Raw genomic sequence first — 20,706 nt, forward strand, 5'->3', positions numbered from 1 at the left:
GTAGCAACCTTCGTTTTGCCCTTCACGCTTGCCGCCTTCTTTTTCCTCACAATAAAAGGCCCATCTGCGGATCCCTCATCAGAAGATGACAAGACCAGAGGAATTCCAGCAGAAGTGTGAGCATGAAGAGGACGAGGATTAAAGAACTCATTACCTGGCCGAGTGGCGCTTAAAATCTCATGGCCTGACGGGTAGACCTCTACGAACCTATCCGCAGTTTTCTCCAAAACGGGCAACTCGTTCTCGTCAAGATCACGAGTACCCAACCGCGCTGGACCACCAGTCTCCCGCGGGTGCAAAAGCGACTGTAAGTCGTTCCCTTCTGAAATAAAAATGATAAACAATGTTAGAAGGACAACCCTAAACAAACACAAAAGACGGGGCATACCATAAGGAATATAGTTCAAACCGTATTCAAGAACGATAGGTATTTGCGGCGTCCCAGACCCGACGTCCTTCCACATGCGACTCATCCCAAGCATGACCATCCCAGATTCCGCGAAGCGATAAACAGGAGTCTGAATCTGGGAAATCTTGGTGAACCACTCCGTCTCCTGGTAATTGGAAGCCGTAAGATTAGGGAGTGCCCTCCCATTCTTGAACGTCATCGCGATGGGAACGACACGAGCCGAAATGTAGAAAAACTCACACTTCCAAGAACGAAAACTACGCTCAGTAGTACAGATCTTCAAACCCTTGATCCGAGTGATAAGGGTATACCAACCCTGGACGCACCTCCAAGTATAGAAGGTCATCAGGCGGTCGACTCGAGGCTCGATATCCAAAATACGGCACACCCATTCGAAATGGCGAACTTTAGCAATTGCCATTGGGTGCACCTCTGTCAAATGAACACCGTGTTTCTCCAAAACATGGCATACGAACTTCGTTAATGGGAATCTTATATTCCCATATAGGAAGAACGAAACGTAAACCCCTATCATGCCCTTAGGGGCGTCGTATACCGTCTGGTTGGCCTCCGGCAACTCCGGCTCATAGGGCTCCAGCATGAATTTCTTGACGATGTAATTGTATACATCGACAGAAAGAGTACACTGACACTCGCCAGCAGTACTCTTATCGTCCTTATCGGACGTTGACGTCGGGTTCTCGGGGTAAACGTCGGACTCCTCGACGTTAACCTCTGGGTCATGAGAATAAGACATTTTTTAATGTTAAGGAGGAAAGAAAGCGGTTTCAGGAGAACGCTCGCCGGAAAAGATGAGTATTCGCCGGAAATCGCTTAAAAGGAGAAGAAGAGTGAAGTGAAGATAATGTACGAAATACACCCTCTTCACCTTATATACTCATCGCAATGAATGCGATGATTTAATGCGGATGAGAGAGAAGGCGCAGGAGCAATGACATGGCGACACGTGTGGATAAAGCAAGCTGGCAACAGGTGTCAAAAGGGCGCGTGCCATAAAACTCGCGCCCACGCGCCTGAAAAAGCGTTCAGATTGACCACATGCTGTCACGTCGTCATAACTTCCTGCACATCCTAAAACCGTCAGAAGACGCCAACGTCCCTTCAACCGTTTGGACTGTCCTTGTCCTTTCACCAACCTTCCGAATTTCAAAAAGATTCAAAAATAAGAGGGAATATACCCCCTTACCTTGGAAAGCAAGAAACCATAAGACAAGTGTGAGTACAGTGTCAAGGCGAAACCCTTCACATACTTAGCACTTGCAGGGAATTGAAACCAAGAAGATCAATCTTATGGGCCATGCTTGCGGATAGAGAAATAACACCCCCGCATGGCGGGAACGTTGAGAACTAGATTGTTTGAAGCTTCAAGGTGGAATTGGTTGTTTAACATAACTGATCACTATGTCTAAAACTACCAAAACCTCGTGAAGAATCTACACAAGTGAAACTCAACGCTCCCGACCTGCGAAGAGGTTACACACCTACCCGCATCATACCCAAAGATCAGGCAGAAAAGTCGGGAATTTTCTGCAAGTGACATTAGGAAAACTACGGGAAGAATCCCCACGGAGAACCTTAAAAAACGAAAACCCCCTTTTTAAAACCCCTTGCTTAAAGTCCAAAAGTTCCCCTCACTTATTAACAATTCATGAGAAGAACAATAGACTGGGGGGACTTGAAGAGGTAGGTTCCCGCAAAGCCCAGTTGGACCCACAAAACTCACCTTGAAGAGGTACGTCTACGCAAAGACCAACTGGATCCGCAGGACCCACCATGCTCAGAGAGATGAAGACCTTACACGCAGTAAGCCAGCTGTCCCCGCAGGAAAGCCTCCCTTGGTACAGTACCCTGCCTGTCCCCGCAGCTGTGGGTATAAGCCAAGAAGGAAGGCTACCCGCACTAACAGTAAGGCTACACGCATAAGGCACTAACTCTTATACTTCAGCAATGTCACCTGAAGAAGGAATGAGCAGGGCGGGAATATTCCCGCCCAAAAGAGCCAGTCCGTACGCTTTTAGAAGATCTTTTGTACTATACCTACCAAGGTATGGACAAATAGACAAGATCTGACAAAAGCAACCCATGAACCAATCACAGGGTGACAGCTCACTGACAATAATACGAGGAGGAGCACGCTTCAGTACAAAATGTCACTATCAGCCGCTGCCTACCCACCAACTCCCATCGTGGCACGAACGTAGCCCATAGTTGGTGGAAAAGGAATATTATATACAGCTGGTCGTACCTGCTTGGAAACTTACCTTCGGCTATAAATACTCCAACACCCTGGAACGTTATCATCATCTTCTCTCTAGCTATTTCTCTCTATATACACTTATATTCAGAGCAACCTAGTATGATTCTCACGCCGGATGGTGGTCACAAGGAGGAACCCCCCCTTCTCAGTGACGAGCTTACGGTGTCTGTTTTGCAGGTTGAGAAGAATAGCCATCTTTGCCGGACCTAACCCTCGTGGGAAACATCTACTTAACCCCAAGATTATCCTTAATCTATCGGGGTCACTTAGTGTTTCTTCAGTGCGTGAACTGTGAATTGTGTTATACCACCTTGCCTATTAATATAGGAAAGTAAGTGTACGTGCTTGGTAAGTTAGAAAAGATATATGGTTTACCCGACCCAACCTGACCGAAGTGAGCGTCGTTATTCAAATTATTGGGCTACCCTTAATAAAAAAAGTTTTGATTAAAGGGTCTCCTAACTTAAAAGCTTGCCTTGTTAGAAAAAACACAATTAATAATATTGAGCCAAATGCCTTTGGAACCAAAATCGCAACTTGAACGTCCAAAACGTTTGTTTGTTTGTTTTACTTACATAAAGCAAAATCCGGGTGTTTTAGACATCAATATATAACATGTAAAAATCCAATCTTAATTTATGTAAGAAAACTAACCCATGTTTACTTTACCCCCAAAACAACAAAAACTAAAAAGGGTTAATAGTTACGTATTTACCTAATTTGTATTTTCCGAAAACACCAATTCCAACAATGAGTAAAGGATGATCACCATGGGATCATATAACAAAAGGAACTCCAACACAAGTACACCTTCATAGCATAAACTCGTAGGTTGAGTTGGAAATCAAAACACACTAAAACATCAAGTGTTCACAAAGACAACAACCTTCTTATTTGGTGGTGGGCAGTTGAAAGAATAAGATCTAGAATGACTGAGTGTTGTGTGGTACTATTAAATAGGGGATTTATTTTTATTTTAAAACAAAATTCATTAGGTGGTTAACATAATAATTTATTAGGTGATTAAAATTAAGTGGTTAATATAATAATTAATTATATAATAAAAGTACTTTTACTTGATTAAATATAAAATTGTATGTGATGATGTGTCGGTTTGTAGTGGTTTGTTGTTTAGAAAAAATGTGGGGTTTTTAAGAAAAGTTTGAAAACTGATGTGACGGTTTTTAAAGTTTGTTATGGATGCTCTAAGGCTATGCGTAGTGGAGGGACTACAAATTGGGCAAATTGCGACACGTGACACCCAGTTAGCAAAGGGTATGAATTTATTTGTTGGGGTGTAATGGTATTGTATATATATACACATATATATATACCACACACAAACATATATAATAATAATAATATAAATATATATACATACATACGATACACACACAACACACATACATCTCACGGTGATAAAAACTTCTCGCCACCGCCCAAATCGGCCCAAAAATCGCTCACAGGGGCGGTGTTGTAGCCATGTCGCCCCTTTCTCGTCCCAATCCGTCATCCACTACGCTTACCCTAAGACTATCACCAATGCTAAAGGGCCTTTACGTGCTCTTAGCTGCCCAGTCATCTGTCACATCGTGTTTTTACAAATTATTTGATGTATTTTATATTTTCATGAAAAGTCGTAATTAATTTGATTGATGATTACTTAGATTTCAAGATTCATGCTTTAACATGTGATGTGACAACTCATGACACGTGATATTGTGATACCACATTGACTAATCGTCAAATTTGTTATCGGTGCAACCTTGTACTAACTTTTGACCAAGACTAACGGGTGTAAACGAGTCAAGCTGCTCGCGAGTGATTTGAGATCGTGTCGTTCAAAAACTTGATAAAGCTAGGCTTAATTGAACCCGAGCTTAAGCCTATAAGTAAGCTCATTTAATAAACAAGCCCGAGTTTCACTTATTGAGCTCGAGCCGGCTCGCGAGCCTAAACTAGACTATCATTTATATATTTTTTAAAATATATGTTTAATAATTATTAATTAATATATATAATGTTACAAATAAATAAACAAAAATAACTAAATAATATATACTATTTATACATAAAATTATAATAGAAAAAAACATATAAAAATAATTATAATTTTATATAAATAACTGGTAAATAGTAAACGAGTAAAGCCCGAGCCGAGCTCGAGCTTCAAAATCTACTCTCGAGCCAAGCTCGAGCTTTGAAAATAGAGCTCGAAATAAGCCGAGCTCAAGCTCAAGCTCTATGTAAATTAAACGAGCTGAGCTCGAGCCTATTAAAGCTCGGCTCGTTTGCACACCTACAAGACTATGACACACATAGTTTGGACCCAACATATGCCATGCTTCCAAAGAAATCTTTTGGTTTTATATCCATTAAACAAACTTTATTTCTTTCACCATGATATATGGTTATACTTTAAAATGTTGTGTGTATATAATATATATTGGCTCATTCATTGGCGGTACTCCTTGTCACTTCTTGTCTTTTGAAAATAACTAGTTATAATATTTTCAAAATACAATTGTTTTAGAAAAAATAATTTGGGTTTTGTTATGAGTAAGCGAGAAATGAATAGATGTACTTTAAAGTGGTAAGTACCTTTCTTGGAACAATAAATTGTCTTTTTGACTGTACGTTTTGAAGACCACGACCAATGCGACATGAAAATTTTGCAAAGAATGCGACATGAAAATTTTGCAAAGATTTTTCATATTATCATAAAGACAAAATTATAAATTCTTTCTTTTAAATATATGCGATTTATGAATCAGATATTTTAAAAAAATTATTTGTAGGCGATGTTGTTTATATGATAAAATACATTCGTTTTTTGTCATTTATACTAGCTGACATCCAAAATTCAACTTGTAACATCCCGTTTCCTGATTTCAGTTAATAAACGAAAAATGAGTTGTTATGAGTTGGGCTAGTTTTGGGTAAATGGGTATGGGTTATGGACTTGGGTTATGAAAGAAGAAATGAGAGTCCATGGGCTTAAGCCCATGATCCCTAAATATAAATACCATTAATCACCATTTAATCCTCATTCTCACATATTCCATACACCACAAAAACACACACTTAATATTTCTCTCTAGTTCTTCCTTATCTCTAGCCGAAATCAAGAAGGAAACCTAGCACCGACCCGAGGTAACGATAGTTTAATATTGTATGAGCTTAACTCGTTAGATATAGTTGCGAAACGACGAGCCGACACCGTTAAACCGTTTAAATCATGAGATCCGGGTGGAATCGGGTATAAACCAAACCTATGATGAGCTTAGGGATCACCCTAGCTCAAATCTGGATCGAACGGGGTATTTCCGGCGGCTTTCCGGCAATGACGACGCCGGAAAGGCGGCGCCTGAAAATTTAATATGAGGATAGAGGTGTCAGGGAATGTTCTGACATTCCCTGACCTAACCCTAGTTCGCTACGGGGATTTAACGAATTAAAGGTGATTCGCTAGCTGGTTCATCTATGGGAACATAACGAACTAGCTACAGTTCGTGTTCAATTCATTAAGTTGATTCGCTGAGGAAAGAATAACGAACTGGCCTTAGTTCGCGTCCAGATTCGTTAAGGAGAAGATAACGAATTAACCCCCAATTCGTTATAGTCATTCATTAATGAAACAACGAATTAAAAGTGTTTAATTAGGTCACTTAAGTTTAAAAAATGTTTAATTGAGTCACCGAACTATCATATTTTATTCAAATTGGACTACACTCACGTGACTCTCTTCCATGCATGTGATTTTCAAAAGGTTTGCATGCTATGACATAAGCAAAGATTTATTATTTCCCTTTCAACCTTACTTTGCTTTTCAAGGAACAATAATTACAAAAGGTAGCGTAAGTTTAATAAAAAATAAAAATCTAATTAATACGCTTCAATGTGTTTTTTTTTAATAAATAGGTTTCTTAATAAAAAAAATTTGATTAAAGGGTCTCCTAACTTAAAAGCTTGCCTTGTTAAGAAAAAACACAATTAATAATATTGAGCCAAATGCCTTTGGATCCCAATCGGATTAGTTAATTAAGAAATTTACGGAAAATGATTTGATGACTCTCCATATAAATTTTAAGTCTAAAACATTTAGGAAGTGATCGTACTAATTTGGTAAATACATTCTATACCCTCATTAATTTAATTAGCCACGTATCTTCTTTTTTTATTTTTTTTCATTTTTGTGTTGTGTGAACTAAATTTACGTGTGTGTTGAACTGTGAATTGTGTTATACTACCTTGCCTATTGATATAGAGAAGTAATTGTACGTTCTTGGTAAGTTAGAAAAGATATATGGTTTACCCGACCCGACCCGACGCGACCGGAGTGAGTGTTGTTATTATGAACGGATGTGCAAATTACCAAGATAATTATTTTCATTGATATTACAAATAATATATATATACAAAGAGAGTTCCTAAATTACATTCTTTGACTACAACAAATTAGTAGGAATATTTATCAATACAATCATGTCTAATTAATATATATATATATATATATATATATATATATATATATATATATATATATATATATATATACACAAAGAGAGTTCCTAAATTACATTCTTTGACCACAACAAATTAGTAGGTGTAACATTCGTCAATTTTCGGATCTGGAAACCCGACTCGTTTAAAAATTATTACTATTTATTTATTTGATTTTAGTTATAAGATTGTACAAAAACAACCCTTAGCCAACTTTGATCAACTATTGCACCCAGTACCATAGACCAGGGACCAACATGCAAAAATAACCCAACCCTTTTCCCTCCTTCTTCCTTCCCGTTATCACCGTCGACCCCCCCCCCCCCCCCCTTGTGATTTTGAATCCATAAAAATCAGCCGGGAAATACGGAATTGGCCTTTCTTACGTGTTAATGAGTCAATTACGCGTTCAATCATCATGCAAACATGGAAATTAACAGAATGTGACAACCAATTCGTCATTATCATGAATCCGCGCCTATTGACCATAGTAACCCTATTAATACTCGTTTATATTTCAATTAAACTCGTCCACAACATCATTCAACCATCGCTAACCTTTACCCCATAATTAATTTGACTATCGTGATCAATTGATATCCGTTCATCACCATCTTTGGCCGGCCCTGTTTATTCCTCGTTCTCCAGCTTCTGTTCATCATACAAGGAATTTTTGTCATCGTAACTCGGGAAGCTCATCTGTTTCCATCTTAATTTCTTATCATTGTCTCGTTTCGTTAATCCACACGTTAAGGTGAGTTTACATATCCCTCTTTTTTTATCTTTTAAGTTTTGGGGTGACATGTATACCTTATTTACATTACACATTTTTATTTCCACATGTATTCAAAACACAATTCAATATATGTTTATGTGTGACTATTGCATGCTCTATGATAATGCTCTATGTGCTTAATTGTTTATTTTATGTTTGGTGGTTAGTATCTCATCCTCATCTATCCTCATCTAGTATGATCATACATTTACCAAAGTACATTGATTTCGTATCAATAAGAACGGGTCCACATCTATTTAGTTGTTTACATTTTCATGGAAATGGTAATACTCATCATTTACATATGAATTGTGGTTTTTATCTATATATGTATCTCAACTAAAACTTGTGTATTCTCACCAACATTCGTGTTGAGAAACTCTATTTTTATACATGCTACAGGTACAAGTAAGTTACATTGTTCAAGATCGAAGAATTTAGTTTTACCTTAGGATATTATTCAAAATACAAAACATGATGTAATTGTTGTTCTGTTTATTGAATTTGTGTAATTGTTTTGATATTAATGAAATAAATAATTATTGTCACTTTAATTAGTGTCTTTCAAGCTACTGCCCAATCAATACGTTACGTCCCGGCATGTTCCGTCTTTGGTCGGTGTGTGACAATAGGAATATTTATCAATACAATCATGTCTAAAAAATAATAATATAATTCAAAATTCAAGATGTTTTGATTGGAGGGAAAGTGCTAATTGTCACTATAACTTGATCCATTTTTGTAATGTCATACGTAATGGGGAGATAAAACAGACGAATTTGGGCGAAATTTTGGAGGAACACCCCCCCCCCCCCCCCCCGGATATTGAGGCGAAAAAGGGCGGGGGCGGGATGTTTTTGTCGCCGGAAAGGAAGAAATGAATATTATTATTATATTAGTATGTGTGTGCGTTATATATAACATACATATATTACTATTTGTAGCCCCTACACCATTACACCCCAAAAACAAATTCCTACCCTCAACGCAAAACGTCCCATTTTGTAGTCCCCCACCACCCATAGCCTAATGGGCCATTGAAGTGTTAATGCTCTTGAAGTTTACTTTTAAAAGCATAAAGTATAACCAGGTTTAATTGCTTAACAACAAAACTCCGTAAAAGTGGTTGGACCCCTCACTTAAAAGGTGTTGTACCCACTTTCTTAAGCTTAAAGAGTTGTAATTCTAGCTCGAGGGAGTGTACCATTACTTCACATATATAAAATACAAACTTTTAGTTTTTTTTATCGCCGCAACATACGTGCATGACTGAACGTTTCACATATAATTTTCGTTAGGTTTAATAGTTTCGATGCAAAGCACTGGTCCACCCCCCTCAACAAACAACTTGAATAAAACGTTTTCACATTACTTTTTCATGGCTTTAAGGCTCCCATCGCAACGCAAGGGCTTAATACTACTTTTAAATTAATTTGTACAAAGTGCGATTCACTATTCAGTAGACTATTGATTATGATGTATCTCAAAATTTAGGGAGTAAATGATTTTTTAAGCAATTGCCAGTGGAATCTTTGGTGCTTTGGTGTGTGAATAATAATATTTGACCTCACTCTAATCCATTGATTAGTTATGTTTTCATCATTACGTTTTGTTGACGTTTGTTGAGGTAAACGACAATGGTCAATATTTTATCTATTTATGGTTCTAAATTAAACTTTATTTAAAATTTTATTTTTTCGAACCATTTTTTATAACAAAAATAATTACTATACACAAACCGAACTACATCTGGATAATGGGTAAGCGAGCAACAAGTTGCGCCGCTATCCTCTTTTAAATCGCAAAGCCTATTCTACTAAGGGGCTGTTTGGTTCATTCAGATCTGAATGAATCAGATCTGGATGAGAATCTGTCACATTCAGCAACAACAGTAAGTCTGAATGATTCAGACCTACCATTCAGATGTTTTTCTGTTTGAAACTAAACAGTCTGAAGTCTGAATGAATCAGATATTTACATCTGAATGGTTCCATTCAGATGTAAACAAACAGCCTCTAAAGATTAATCCTTTGTTCCTCGGGCTCTACGAGTCACTGTGGACCACCTTCTGCACCCGCTTCAAAAAAACGAACCGCTTCGGGAGCTAGGGATCCAAAGCCTTTTTTCGAAGGGTATGTTTGGGATTCCTTATATTATCTTAAGTTACAAAGTTGTAACTTATGATTCATGCACTTACAAAATTTAAGTTTTTCAAACACCTTATAACTTATAACCTATTAGTTAAGTTATAAGTTTTAAGAAGGTAAAACAAGAAATCCCGAACGCCTCCTTAATAAAAAAAATGAATAGATCAAATTTGTTTTTCTACTTTAATTAATTTGATATGCATTTTTTATTAGAACTTTCATTAACTAGATATAAAACTAATTTAGTAAAATTCGTAGGGAAATCAACAAATCAAATATCTAAAAATAATTAAATAAAATTTATAGCAAAATAAAAAATAACATTTATGTAAACACTATTTTAATAACTCAATACCAAAATCCATTAAATGTAAAACATTTTAAAAATAACTAAAATAAGTTACTCAAAGAATAAACAAAATCTTCAATAATTTAACCGGGCCTGCAATTGTTATAAAAATTGTTTTCATAACATTATCACCCGTAAAGCTTTACTTGTTCACTAATCAAATTGGTTGTATGCATGTATATGTGTGTATGTACATATATATGAATGTATGTTTGTATTTATGAGTGTTATTACTATAGGTGCATAAATCGGGTTTTTCAAATACCCGGGTTTGGGTATAAAATCGGGTTCGGGTATGACCGGGTAATGGAAAATCGGTTAGTGGTAATAACCGGGTTCGAGTACGGGTATTGCTTCTAAAAACCATACCATATGCATCAGGTTTGGGTCGGGTATAGGTATTCTAAAACCGGGTATTTGAATACCCTATTTTCGGGTATTAAAAAAACTCTATTTGTGGGTTTTTTTTTCCGAGTATTTATTAGGTATAGATTGGATTTTTAAAAGGTTGCACTTTTTAAAGATCTTTTTTGGGTATTTTTAAGTTATTTTTCGGGTATTTAAAATACCCGGTTTCGGGTATTGAAAAAACCCGGTTCCGGGTATCGAATCGGTTTGGGTTTTCAGGTATTAGCGGGTATAAATCGGGTCCGGTTCGGGGTCGGATTTTAGTACCGAAATGCATACCCTATCTGTACCATATGGGTAAGGTCGGGTCCGGATTCGGTATTAAAAAAACCGATTTCGGGTTTTTATTTCGGGTCCGGTTCCGGATTCAAGTTTTTTTTTTCACCTCTAGTTATTATTCATTACAATTTATATGACTCACCACAACCTATTAAAACCCAACATGGCATATTAAAACTTATCATGGTCCACTAAAATCTATTATGGCCCATCGAATTCTATCAAGGCCTAATACAACCCGTTAAAACATATATGACATGTTATTGCTCGTAGCATCTAATATGATACACTACACCCTACTAGTCTTTTAAAAACCCTTTAAAAGCCAATATGACATAATAAAACCCTTTAATAGTCCAATGAGATTATGCACTACACCCTACTAGCCTTTTAAAAACCCTTTAAAAGCCAATATGAAATAATAAAACCCTTTAATAGTCCAATGAGATCTGTCAATACCAAATATGGCTTGTAAGATGTATGTCATGTTATAGCTGATTACATCATATATGACTCACTACAAAATAATATTTCCCTTTAAATATAATATGGCATAATAAAACCCAACACGGCTCATTAAGATCTTTTAGTGTCCGATATGGCTCATTAAGACATGTAGGGGTGCGAACGGGTAGGTTTGGGACGGTTATTTGTGTTTAAACGAGGGCACACAAAATGATAACCTAGCTTTCAGTTAATTTCAGTATGGCTTTTCGATTCTCTGTTGGTTATTGCCAGAGACGGATCCAGAAATTTTTGTTACAGTGGGCACATAATGAACCGGGTAAAAATATAAGTTGGGTCATAGAGAATAGGATCGGCCAACCATTCTGAAAGCCCATAGCGAAATGAACTTTCGGGTATTTATTGCACCTTCTTTTTATTTTTGAACAACGTTTAAAACTACCCACAATATCTGATTGAGTCTTCTTGAGATGGGATGTGAATCATCCCATCCTAATTTTAACACGTCATATATGACTCACCCAAAAACATCATCAAGAAGAAAATCTACCACTATGAAAAAAACCCTTTTGAATTAAGTTTCAAACTAGAAATTATAAGATTCCAAGCTTTTGCATTTTATTGCATCTAATAATTCCATTCTTATTGAACTGATTACTTATTAGTATTACTTTTACCAGTATTTAGTATTTACTACTCTATAAAAAGGTAAATGTAATAACATAATTTTAAGTCTAATAAATAAAGTACTATATTCTATGATAATAATATTAATATGGTCTATAAAATAATAAAATAACCAAAGAAAACCGTAAATAGAACATAAGAATAGGCATTTAGTAGAGGCAATAAAGTAAATAATATAATAATATAACTTACAATTGACTTGGGTGCTGTTTGTTTTTGAATACAAAATATGTCTGTAATCTGATTTCATCTGATTTAGTGTCTGCAACTGAAGATGTGGTCTGAAGGTCTGCAATCTGAAAATATAATACTGTTTGTTTTATAAACTGGAAATCGTCTGCATAAGTTGAAAATTAGTTACCTATCATATATATTACAATAGATAAAGTTATTTAACGTTTGTAAACTGCTAAAATAATTGGTAGTGATGTACGAACTATGAAAGTGGGTGGTGGTACCGATTGTGGTAGGCGGTGAACGGTGGGTGGTGGTGATGGACGGTTGTGGTGGTGGATGGCGATGGTGGCAGACAATGGGTGGTGGTGGGTGGTGGTGGATGGTTGTGGCGGGTGGTGGTGGTGGATGGTGGTGGCGGCGGACGGTGGGTGGTGGCGGTGGCGGGTGGTGGTGGATAGTGGTGGCGGGTGGTGGTGGCGGATGGTGGTGGTAGTGGATGGTAGTTGTGGCCAACGGGGGTGGTGGTGGTGATGGGCGGTTAACGGTGGTGAGTGGTTGACGGTGGTGGCGGCGGACGGTGGGTGGTGGTGGTGGTGGTGGACGGTGGTGGTGGTGGCAGCGGAAGGTGATGGTGGGTGGTGGTGGTGGCGGACGGTGGGTGGTGGTGGTGTTGGACATTGGGTGTTGGTACTTGATATGATGTTAAGAAGTGTGAAGATGGTGAAAAAAGCTTATTTTTTAAGACAATAAAAGCAGTTTTCAGATTTTTTTTTAAAACAAACAGTCTTCAAGAGCTTATGTCTGTGCGCCCGCAGACATAGGCTCCTTACAGACCTTATAAGCAAAAACAAACACAACCTTGATCTCTATTATTTGTTGTAAAAAAGTTGTCTTAAACTTTTAAGTATACAAGAAATATAATATAATAAACTCTTCTTCCTCCTCTAACAAACAACTTTCACAGTCCAACGGAAAAAAAAAATTTATCTTCTCGCTTCACTTATCTTTTTTTTCTACACTCTCTTCTTCTCTCTTAAGGTAACATGCGGTGGGCATTGACTGATTCTTGACTCATAATACACTAATGCGTACCTACAAGAACGACGCTCCGGCAGGCGGACGGTGGGCACCGGCCCACCCTAGTCAAGCCCTAGATCCGCCCCTGGTTATTGCCTATCCCTAATTTGAAATTATCTGTAATGAGTTGCAATAGAGTATAAGTTAACGTGCTTGTAATGAGTTGCAATAGAGTATAAGTTAACGTGCTGAGAAGATAAATGATTAATCACTTATAAACAAATTCTGTTATTGTCATTGAAATATACATTAAGGGTGTTTATGGTCCAATTTTGATGGCTTTTCTATCAAAATAATAGTACTTTAGAATTCAATCAAACTTATACAAGCTTAAAGCGTGTTGGTAAAAACTTATAAAATACAATAAAGAGGGAAATATATTTAAATATGACTATGTGTAGTGGAGGAGCTACAAAATGGGGTGTTTTGTGTCATGTGGCGACTAATAAGCAAATTTTGTGTTTTTGTTTTATGGGTGTAAGACCATGCGTACTGGGGCGAAAAAACAGGAGATCAGGGGCTACAAATTTTTGGACTACCGCCCCAGGCGATAAGCGGGGGGGGGGGGGGGACGAGTATTTGTCGCCTCTCATGTTGTTTTGGAAAATATTATTATATTCAAATGTGTGTGATATATATACATATATATATATATATGTGTGTGTGTGTGTGTATATATATGTGAGCTACCACACCACTACACCCCTAAAACAAAACCATCATTTGCTGACTGGGCGTCACATGACACAAAACGCTTCATTTTATAGCTCCCCCAAAACACATAACCTAAAAGGCTGTAGCCCAATATATATATATCGCACACATACTAATATAATACTATTATAACCAAAACCAACACTGACAACAAAAACTCATTGCCCCCGCCCTAGCCTCCCGGGAGGTGGTGTTCTCACACCTTGTCGCCCCAAAGAGAAAACCCGCTCAATTCCCCCCAAAGTGGTGGTGTTCTCGCACATACTCATAGCCTAAGAAGTTCAAACTTAAAATATGCACTCCCAAAGTAAAAACCCGCTCATAATCGCGAAACCCCAATCGACCCCAAAACCCGCTGTTTCTCTTCTCTTCACAATCTCTCCTCAATTTTCCCTTTTCCATTTTTTTAGCTTCCTTAATTTCTTTATAAAAACAAGAGAGAAAGTTAATGTGTGTTATTTAATGAAATACACAATTACACCTACACGAAATAAAAATATACGAATACACAATATATGAATATACCCATATAGATTGAGAAGGAACTTATTCAACTATATATATTATGTTTTGAAAACCCCGCTTGAAAGTTAAGAGCCATAGTGTTGGAAACCAAATAAAAGCCTCTACATATTTTAAACGAGTACCATTACCCATAACACTCGTAGTTGTACCCGTACCTATTATCAGTAAATTTGGGTTCTCAATCTCGTACCCAATAGACATGTACGGGTGCATGTACTGAACATATACGGGTACATGTATTCAGGAAAAAAAATTCTCATCCTTAAATGAAAGCGTTGATCTTTAGTGTCAATTGATTATCATCGACCGCTAATAATTAAGAGTTCGTTTAGACTTGATAGTAAAACTCATACACGATTAAGAAATCTATCCAAAAAATTGAAATTACAAAATTGAATGATGATTATAATCATAAAATTAGTAAACTTTGATAACCCATGCTTTAGCACGTACTTGTTAGTGGAAAATTCGAAACCAAATTCTTTTAATACATGCCAACCATGTTAATAATAAAATATCACATATAAGCAATAATAAGTTATGATATGAAATTAAAAAATGTAGTCCTTCAAATGAAATATATTATTCTAAGAGATTGGTATGCAAAAACAATTATAAAAATGTTAGTGAAAGTCATAGATGTCTACACGTCTCTCATTATCAATATGCACAACGTGAAAGCCATATTTGATCAAGCAATAATATCCTTATAAATACCTACTATTTCTTCTTCATATTCACTCCAATTTGATTAACAATTTGCTTAATAATAAAATGGCTATGACAAACACTAAAGCAGTTACATTTGCAATTGGAGTCATCTTTATTATGAACCTTGTTGGTCATTGCTATGGTGCTACTGGCTATAATAATAATGGTCTTCAGTATGGGTTCTATTACGGCAAGTGTAAGACGCCCGAAGTTGAATCCATCGTTAGAAACACGGTTTACTCCATGTTCCTTAGAGACCGAACGATCGCCCCAGCTCTAATTCGCATGCAGTTCCATGATTGCTTTGTTAATGTAAGTACTTGATATATATTCTATTTTCATGCATGCATGTAAAAAGTATTTTAGAAAACACTAACTTATTATTTTTAATGCATGGATTAAAAGGGGTGTGACGCATCGATTCTACTAGATGGACCGAGCACTGAGAAAACTGCACCGCCGAATTTAAGCGTTAGAGGTTATGATGTGATTGATGCTGCAAAAGCCGCGGTTGAGAAGGTGTGCCCGGGAGTGGTTTCTTGTGCTGATATAATCACTATGGCTACAAGAGACGTTGTGTTCTTTGTAAGTATTTTAGGCATTGTTTAAATTTCTTGTATTTGTAGGCATCACGCTACCGCGACAAGCTGACTCGGGCAAGTTGATAATTTTTTTTAAGTGAACTTAGCACTTGGTGATAAATGAATTCCATAGAGTTTTCATGTAACCTAGTTAATTAACCCGTTGTAAACTTACATGCAACTTTTCATTAAACTCTATAGAATTCGCTTGCCACACGACACTTGTAGGGGTAGCGAACCCCTAGAAGTATAACAACTTCCAAAATAAACTGATGCAGAACTATCTCCTAATTAAATTATACTCCCTCCGTCCCATTATAAATGTCATAGTTTGACTTTTCAAGTCTTTCTTTTGCAACCTTGACCGTAAATATTTTTGTTCGTGTCATATAATACTTGATGAAAATTATATCAATGTAAAATAAATTTAAAACCCTATCCATTCCTATATTTTACACCAAGTATTATATAACACAAACAAAAATGTCGGTCAAAGTTAAACAGGAAAGACTTGAAAAATCAAACTAGGACACTTATAATGAGACGGATGGAGTAATTTTAATTATCTTTTAATATTTTGTGTTTATCTTGTTTCTAAGTTTATCTCATTTTATTTTAGTATAAGTTAGGGTTGAAAGTTATGTATTATTCAGTTTTTGATAAAGTTTATATTAAAAGAACATTGTTCTTGAACCTTTGGCACGATTTATTAATTATGTAAGTTTGAATAACTATGTAAAATCATGTTGTAAATGTAGAGTGGTGGAGGTAATTACAATGTCCAAACAGGAAGAAGGGATGGACTTGTGTCTCTTGCCCAAAATACTAGAGTCCTCCCAGCTCCTTCCATATCCGTGGCAAGTGCGATTCAAGCGTTTGCGAACAAAGGACTCACCGCCACCGACATGATCTATCTTCTTGGTAATGAACAAGTATTCATCAATAGTTATTGCTAGATTGGTGATAGTATAAATGGGTTGGATGAGCTGAATAGCTTGTCAAAAATCAAAACAGGATCGAGTAGAAACATATTATATACTAAGACGTGTCAAAATAGGCTGGGACGTCGGCTTGGTTGACCTAAAACACTTTGTTATATGATTTATATTATTTAAATACCTAAAAAGTTATTTATTATGAAATAACAATATAATTACAATGAAAAAGTAAATTTTTTTAAAAAAAGATGTAGAATGACTCAATAACTTTTCTTGACTCGTTTGAGATAAAACACAATTAAATTTGACTTATTTATAAATAAACATATTAACTTTATCGCCTTTGTTTGTACATAATATTTTGTTATCGTTTGTTTTATATATAGGTGGTCACTCAATCGGAGTCGCTCACTGTTCTTTATTTAAAGATCGTCTTTACAACTTCCAGAACACTAGGAAACCAGACCCGACCATGGACTTAGGCCTGTTAAGATGGCTTAGACTTACATGTGCTAAAAATGCAACCGTTGATCGCACCGCAAACTTAGATCAAAACATTTTTAGCTCTTCAATTGTGGACAAATCTTTCTATAGTCAGATTTTGTTGCATAGGGGAGTTCTTCAAATTGATCAAGAATTAGCATTAGACGATTTGAGCAAGAACACGGTTGCAGCCATTGCACGTTCTTACGATTTTAACACCAAGTTTGGTCAAGCCATGGTTAAGATGGGTGCGATCCAAGTTCTCACGGGGACACAAGGGGAGATTAGGAAGTCATGCCGAGCAATTAACCCTAAGCTAACTTTGACTTCTTTAATTAATTGACTGAAAAAATTGATTAATTTGGGTAATTTTCTTAATTTTCTTATGTCATTTTTATGTGAGGGTGTGAAGTGTTGTCAATTTGTTGACACATTACAAATAAGTTATTTATTTTTATTTGGTAAAATGTACTTGTTGCACTTTTGTTTGTAAGGTTTGAAATTTGACAATGAAGAGTTGTTCTTGATGATTTAATAACATCATATAACCTTTTCTTTAAATCAATATAATAAGTATTTTAAATAATTCTTACTTATTATATACAAATGCAGATTATATATATATATATATATATATATATATATATATATATATATATATATATACTTCAAACAAATTTACATAGATATTCTTTTTAATTATTTATTGCTTACCTAAGGTATGCAATACAATTTATATATACGGGGTAAAGTTGTCATACAATAATTGCTTAATGTACAATAGTTACGCGAATCACGCTTATAGCCATTTTACTAAACGCTCAAGCTAAAAACGCTCAGTGTTAAATCCAATACGCTAAAAAACGCTCAAGAAACCCATAATACTCTCAGTGTTACCCAATATTTATATATATGGGGTAAAGTTGTCGTACAATAATTGAGTTAGTCTTCCTGAAACCAGGTCAACTGTTCATGCTAATTTTAACATTCCAGGTTTAACTAACCCAAAAACACCGGCCAGCAAGAAGGAAACTCAAGTGGTTAAACCATACTGAGTCGGTTTCAAACCTGAAACCATATAAGATCTCATGTCTTAACTATAAGAATATTCATTTATCATTTTTCTAATGATATTTTCTCTACTTACATAAACTCACAACATATTTTGTATGTAAATCAATTTTGATATCAAATACATTAAATAGTCAATTTTCATCATCCATCGAGCAAAGCCAGACTGGTCGTTAAATCCCATATATTGTTGCATTTGGTTCTTGTTAATTCGGTAACATTGAGGTTTAATTATATATTTATTATTATTAGAGTTGTCAACTAAGGGTATGTTTTCCTACCTTCCTATTAATACTCCAACAAATTCATCAAACAATTCAAACTAAAAAAGACATAACAAACTTATAAATTGTATAGGAATCTATGTCAACACAAGTTATATTTTCGGTTTTTGTCGCAATCGCGTTCGCAGGGCTTGTTCAAGCCAGCGATCCCGACATACTCTTCGACTACATTGTCCCTTCTAACGTGACCGTCATAGACGGGAATTTCTTCACTTACACCAAATTCCAAACTTTCTTTTACGGTCCAAATTTAACCGAGACTAAATCAATGCTAGCCAGCATGGCAGAATTCCCTGCTTTAAATGGTCAAAGCGTTTCACTTTCCCTTTTACGCTTAGGCCCTGGTGGGGTCAGTGCACCACACGCACGACCCCATGCCACGGGCTTGTTTTTCGTGTTGGATGGACGATTTGAGGTCGGGTTTGTTGACTCGACCAACAAGTTGTACACTCAAACCCTAGAAACTGGAGATATGTTTATTTTTCCTAAAGGACTTGTTCATTATCAGTATAATGCGGATAGTAAGGAACCCGCGGTGGCTGTTGCCGCGTTCGGTAGTGCGAGTGCTTCTACGGTTTCGGTACCCGTAACTTTGTTTGGTACAAATATTGAAGATGTGGTTCTTGCTAAGTCGTTTAGAACGGATGTAGCTACAATTAGAAAGCTTAAGGCTGGTCTTGGAAGCAAGATTTAAGCCAAAAGATTTGTATGGGACTACTTTTATATTTTTTTACTGTATTTTAACTCTTATTAATTCGAAATTTATGTTTTTAGTTTATTGTTGTTAATGGTTGTTTAATAATAATAAAATGTTTTATTAAATTCTTATTTTATATAGAGGTGCAAATCAATACCGGTTCTAAGTCTTAGAACCGGTACGTACTGGTTAGGAATCGACTGGTAGGTTTAGGAATGGTATGAGTAGTTTGGCCTAGTAAGCGGTTAGGAACCGACACTTTATACCTAGTTTGAGAAACATGTTTACGAAACACTAAAGAGTATTCATTGGAAATGCATCGGATCAATCTTGATGGTTAAAAAGTTGCGTGGAAAATAATCTTAAAAAGTTATTATGAATAAGTAGTATAGCAAGTTGCTAATGCCCGATAGCAACTTAATTGATTATTAAAATTCGGTGGCAACTTAGTTCAACATAACATAACATAACATCTTTGTCTATAAGTGGGATATGAGTTAAATAACATATACGATCTGCATGCATATTAATGCTTCTAAACAAGTTAATATCTAAGATTATTGTAAACCAAATATCGGAGTTTGGCGTTACCATCGAATATTTGGCTAAAAATTTAAATGTTGATCATGATCTTAAGGTTTTGTCTTGATTTTCATATTAATGTTTTGTAGAAAAATGTATTAGGTCGTTCCAACTCCAATACAAACTCTAAGTTGGTAAAGAGATATATGGATCATGGGTCAATTTAGAATTGATGTTTGATATATATATATATATATATATATATATATATATATATATATATGGGTGGGCTAACGTACAATAACGACATATCGTACATTACGTACGCGACTTTCCATAGCGTTAGATTAAAAAACGTGCGGTGGCAATTTCGTAAATAACCCAACAGTAGTTCGCGATCAAAATTCGTCGATTACAAATCAATTCTGATCCAAATTCGGAACTCGTCACTTAATCTAATCCAATTTCTAAACTCTAATCACAGCTTAAAGTATGAAATCTTTAAAGTTAAAAACCAAATCAAAATCGAACGCCGTTGAACATCAAGAAATCTTCAAAATTGATAAAAAAATGATGATTTAATCAATTGAATTGATGTGTAAAAGCATTTAGATTCATTAATCGAT

At 36.0% G+C, this 20,706-nt stretch overlaps 2 protein-coding genes across 2 annotated transcripts; both read left to right on the forward strand.

Annotated features, from left to right (window-relative positions):
• Positions 1-15,567: 15,567 nt before the first annotated feature.
• LOC143549438 (peroxidase 60-like) lies at positions 15,568-17,849 on the forward strand. The gene is made up of 4 exons (XM_077040336.1): positions 15,568-15,816; positions 15,910-16,089; positions 16,844-17,006; positions 17,410-17,849. The coding sequence occupies exons 1-4, from the start codon at positions 15,568-15,570 to the stop codon at positions 17,847-17,849; spliced, it is 1,032 nt and encodes a 343-aa protein (XP_076896451.1).
• A 1,080-nt stretch (positions 17,850-18,929) lies between these two features.
• LOC143549439 (germin-like protein 9-3) lies at positions 18,930-19,566 on the forward strand. Its single transcript, XM_077040337.1, has one exon. It carries the CDS (start codon positions 18,941-18,943, stop codon positions 19,553-19,555), a length of 615 nt encoding a protein of 204 aa, XP_076896452.1. The 5' UTR covers positions 18,930-18,940; the 3' UTR covers positions 19,556-19,566.
• Positions 19,567-20,706: the final 1,140 nt, after the last annotated feature.

Source organism: Bidens hawaiensis, unplaced genomic scaffold (assembly GCF_021521415.1).
Source record: "Bidens hawaiensis isolate Kalapana, Puna unplaced genomic scaffold, B.hawaiensis_p1.1 tig00015564_1, whole genome shotgun sequence".
Lineage (NCBI taxonomy): Eukaryota > Viridiplantae > Streptophyta > Magnoliopsida > Asterales > Asteraceae > Bidens > Bidens hawaiensis.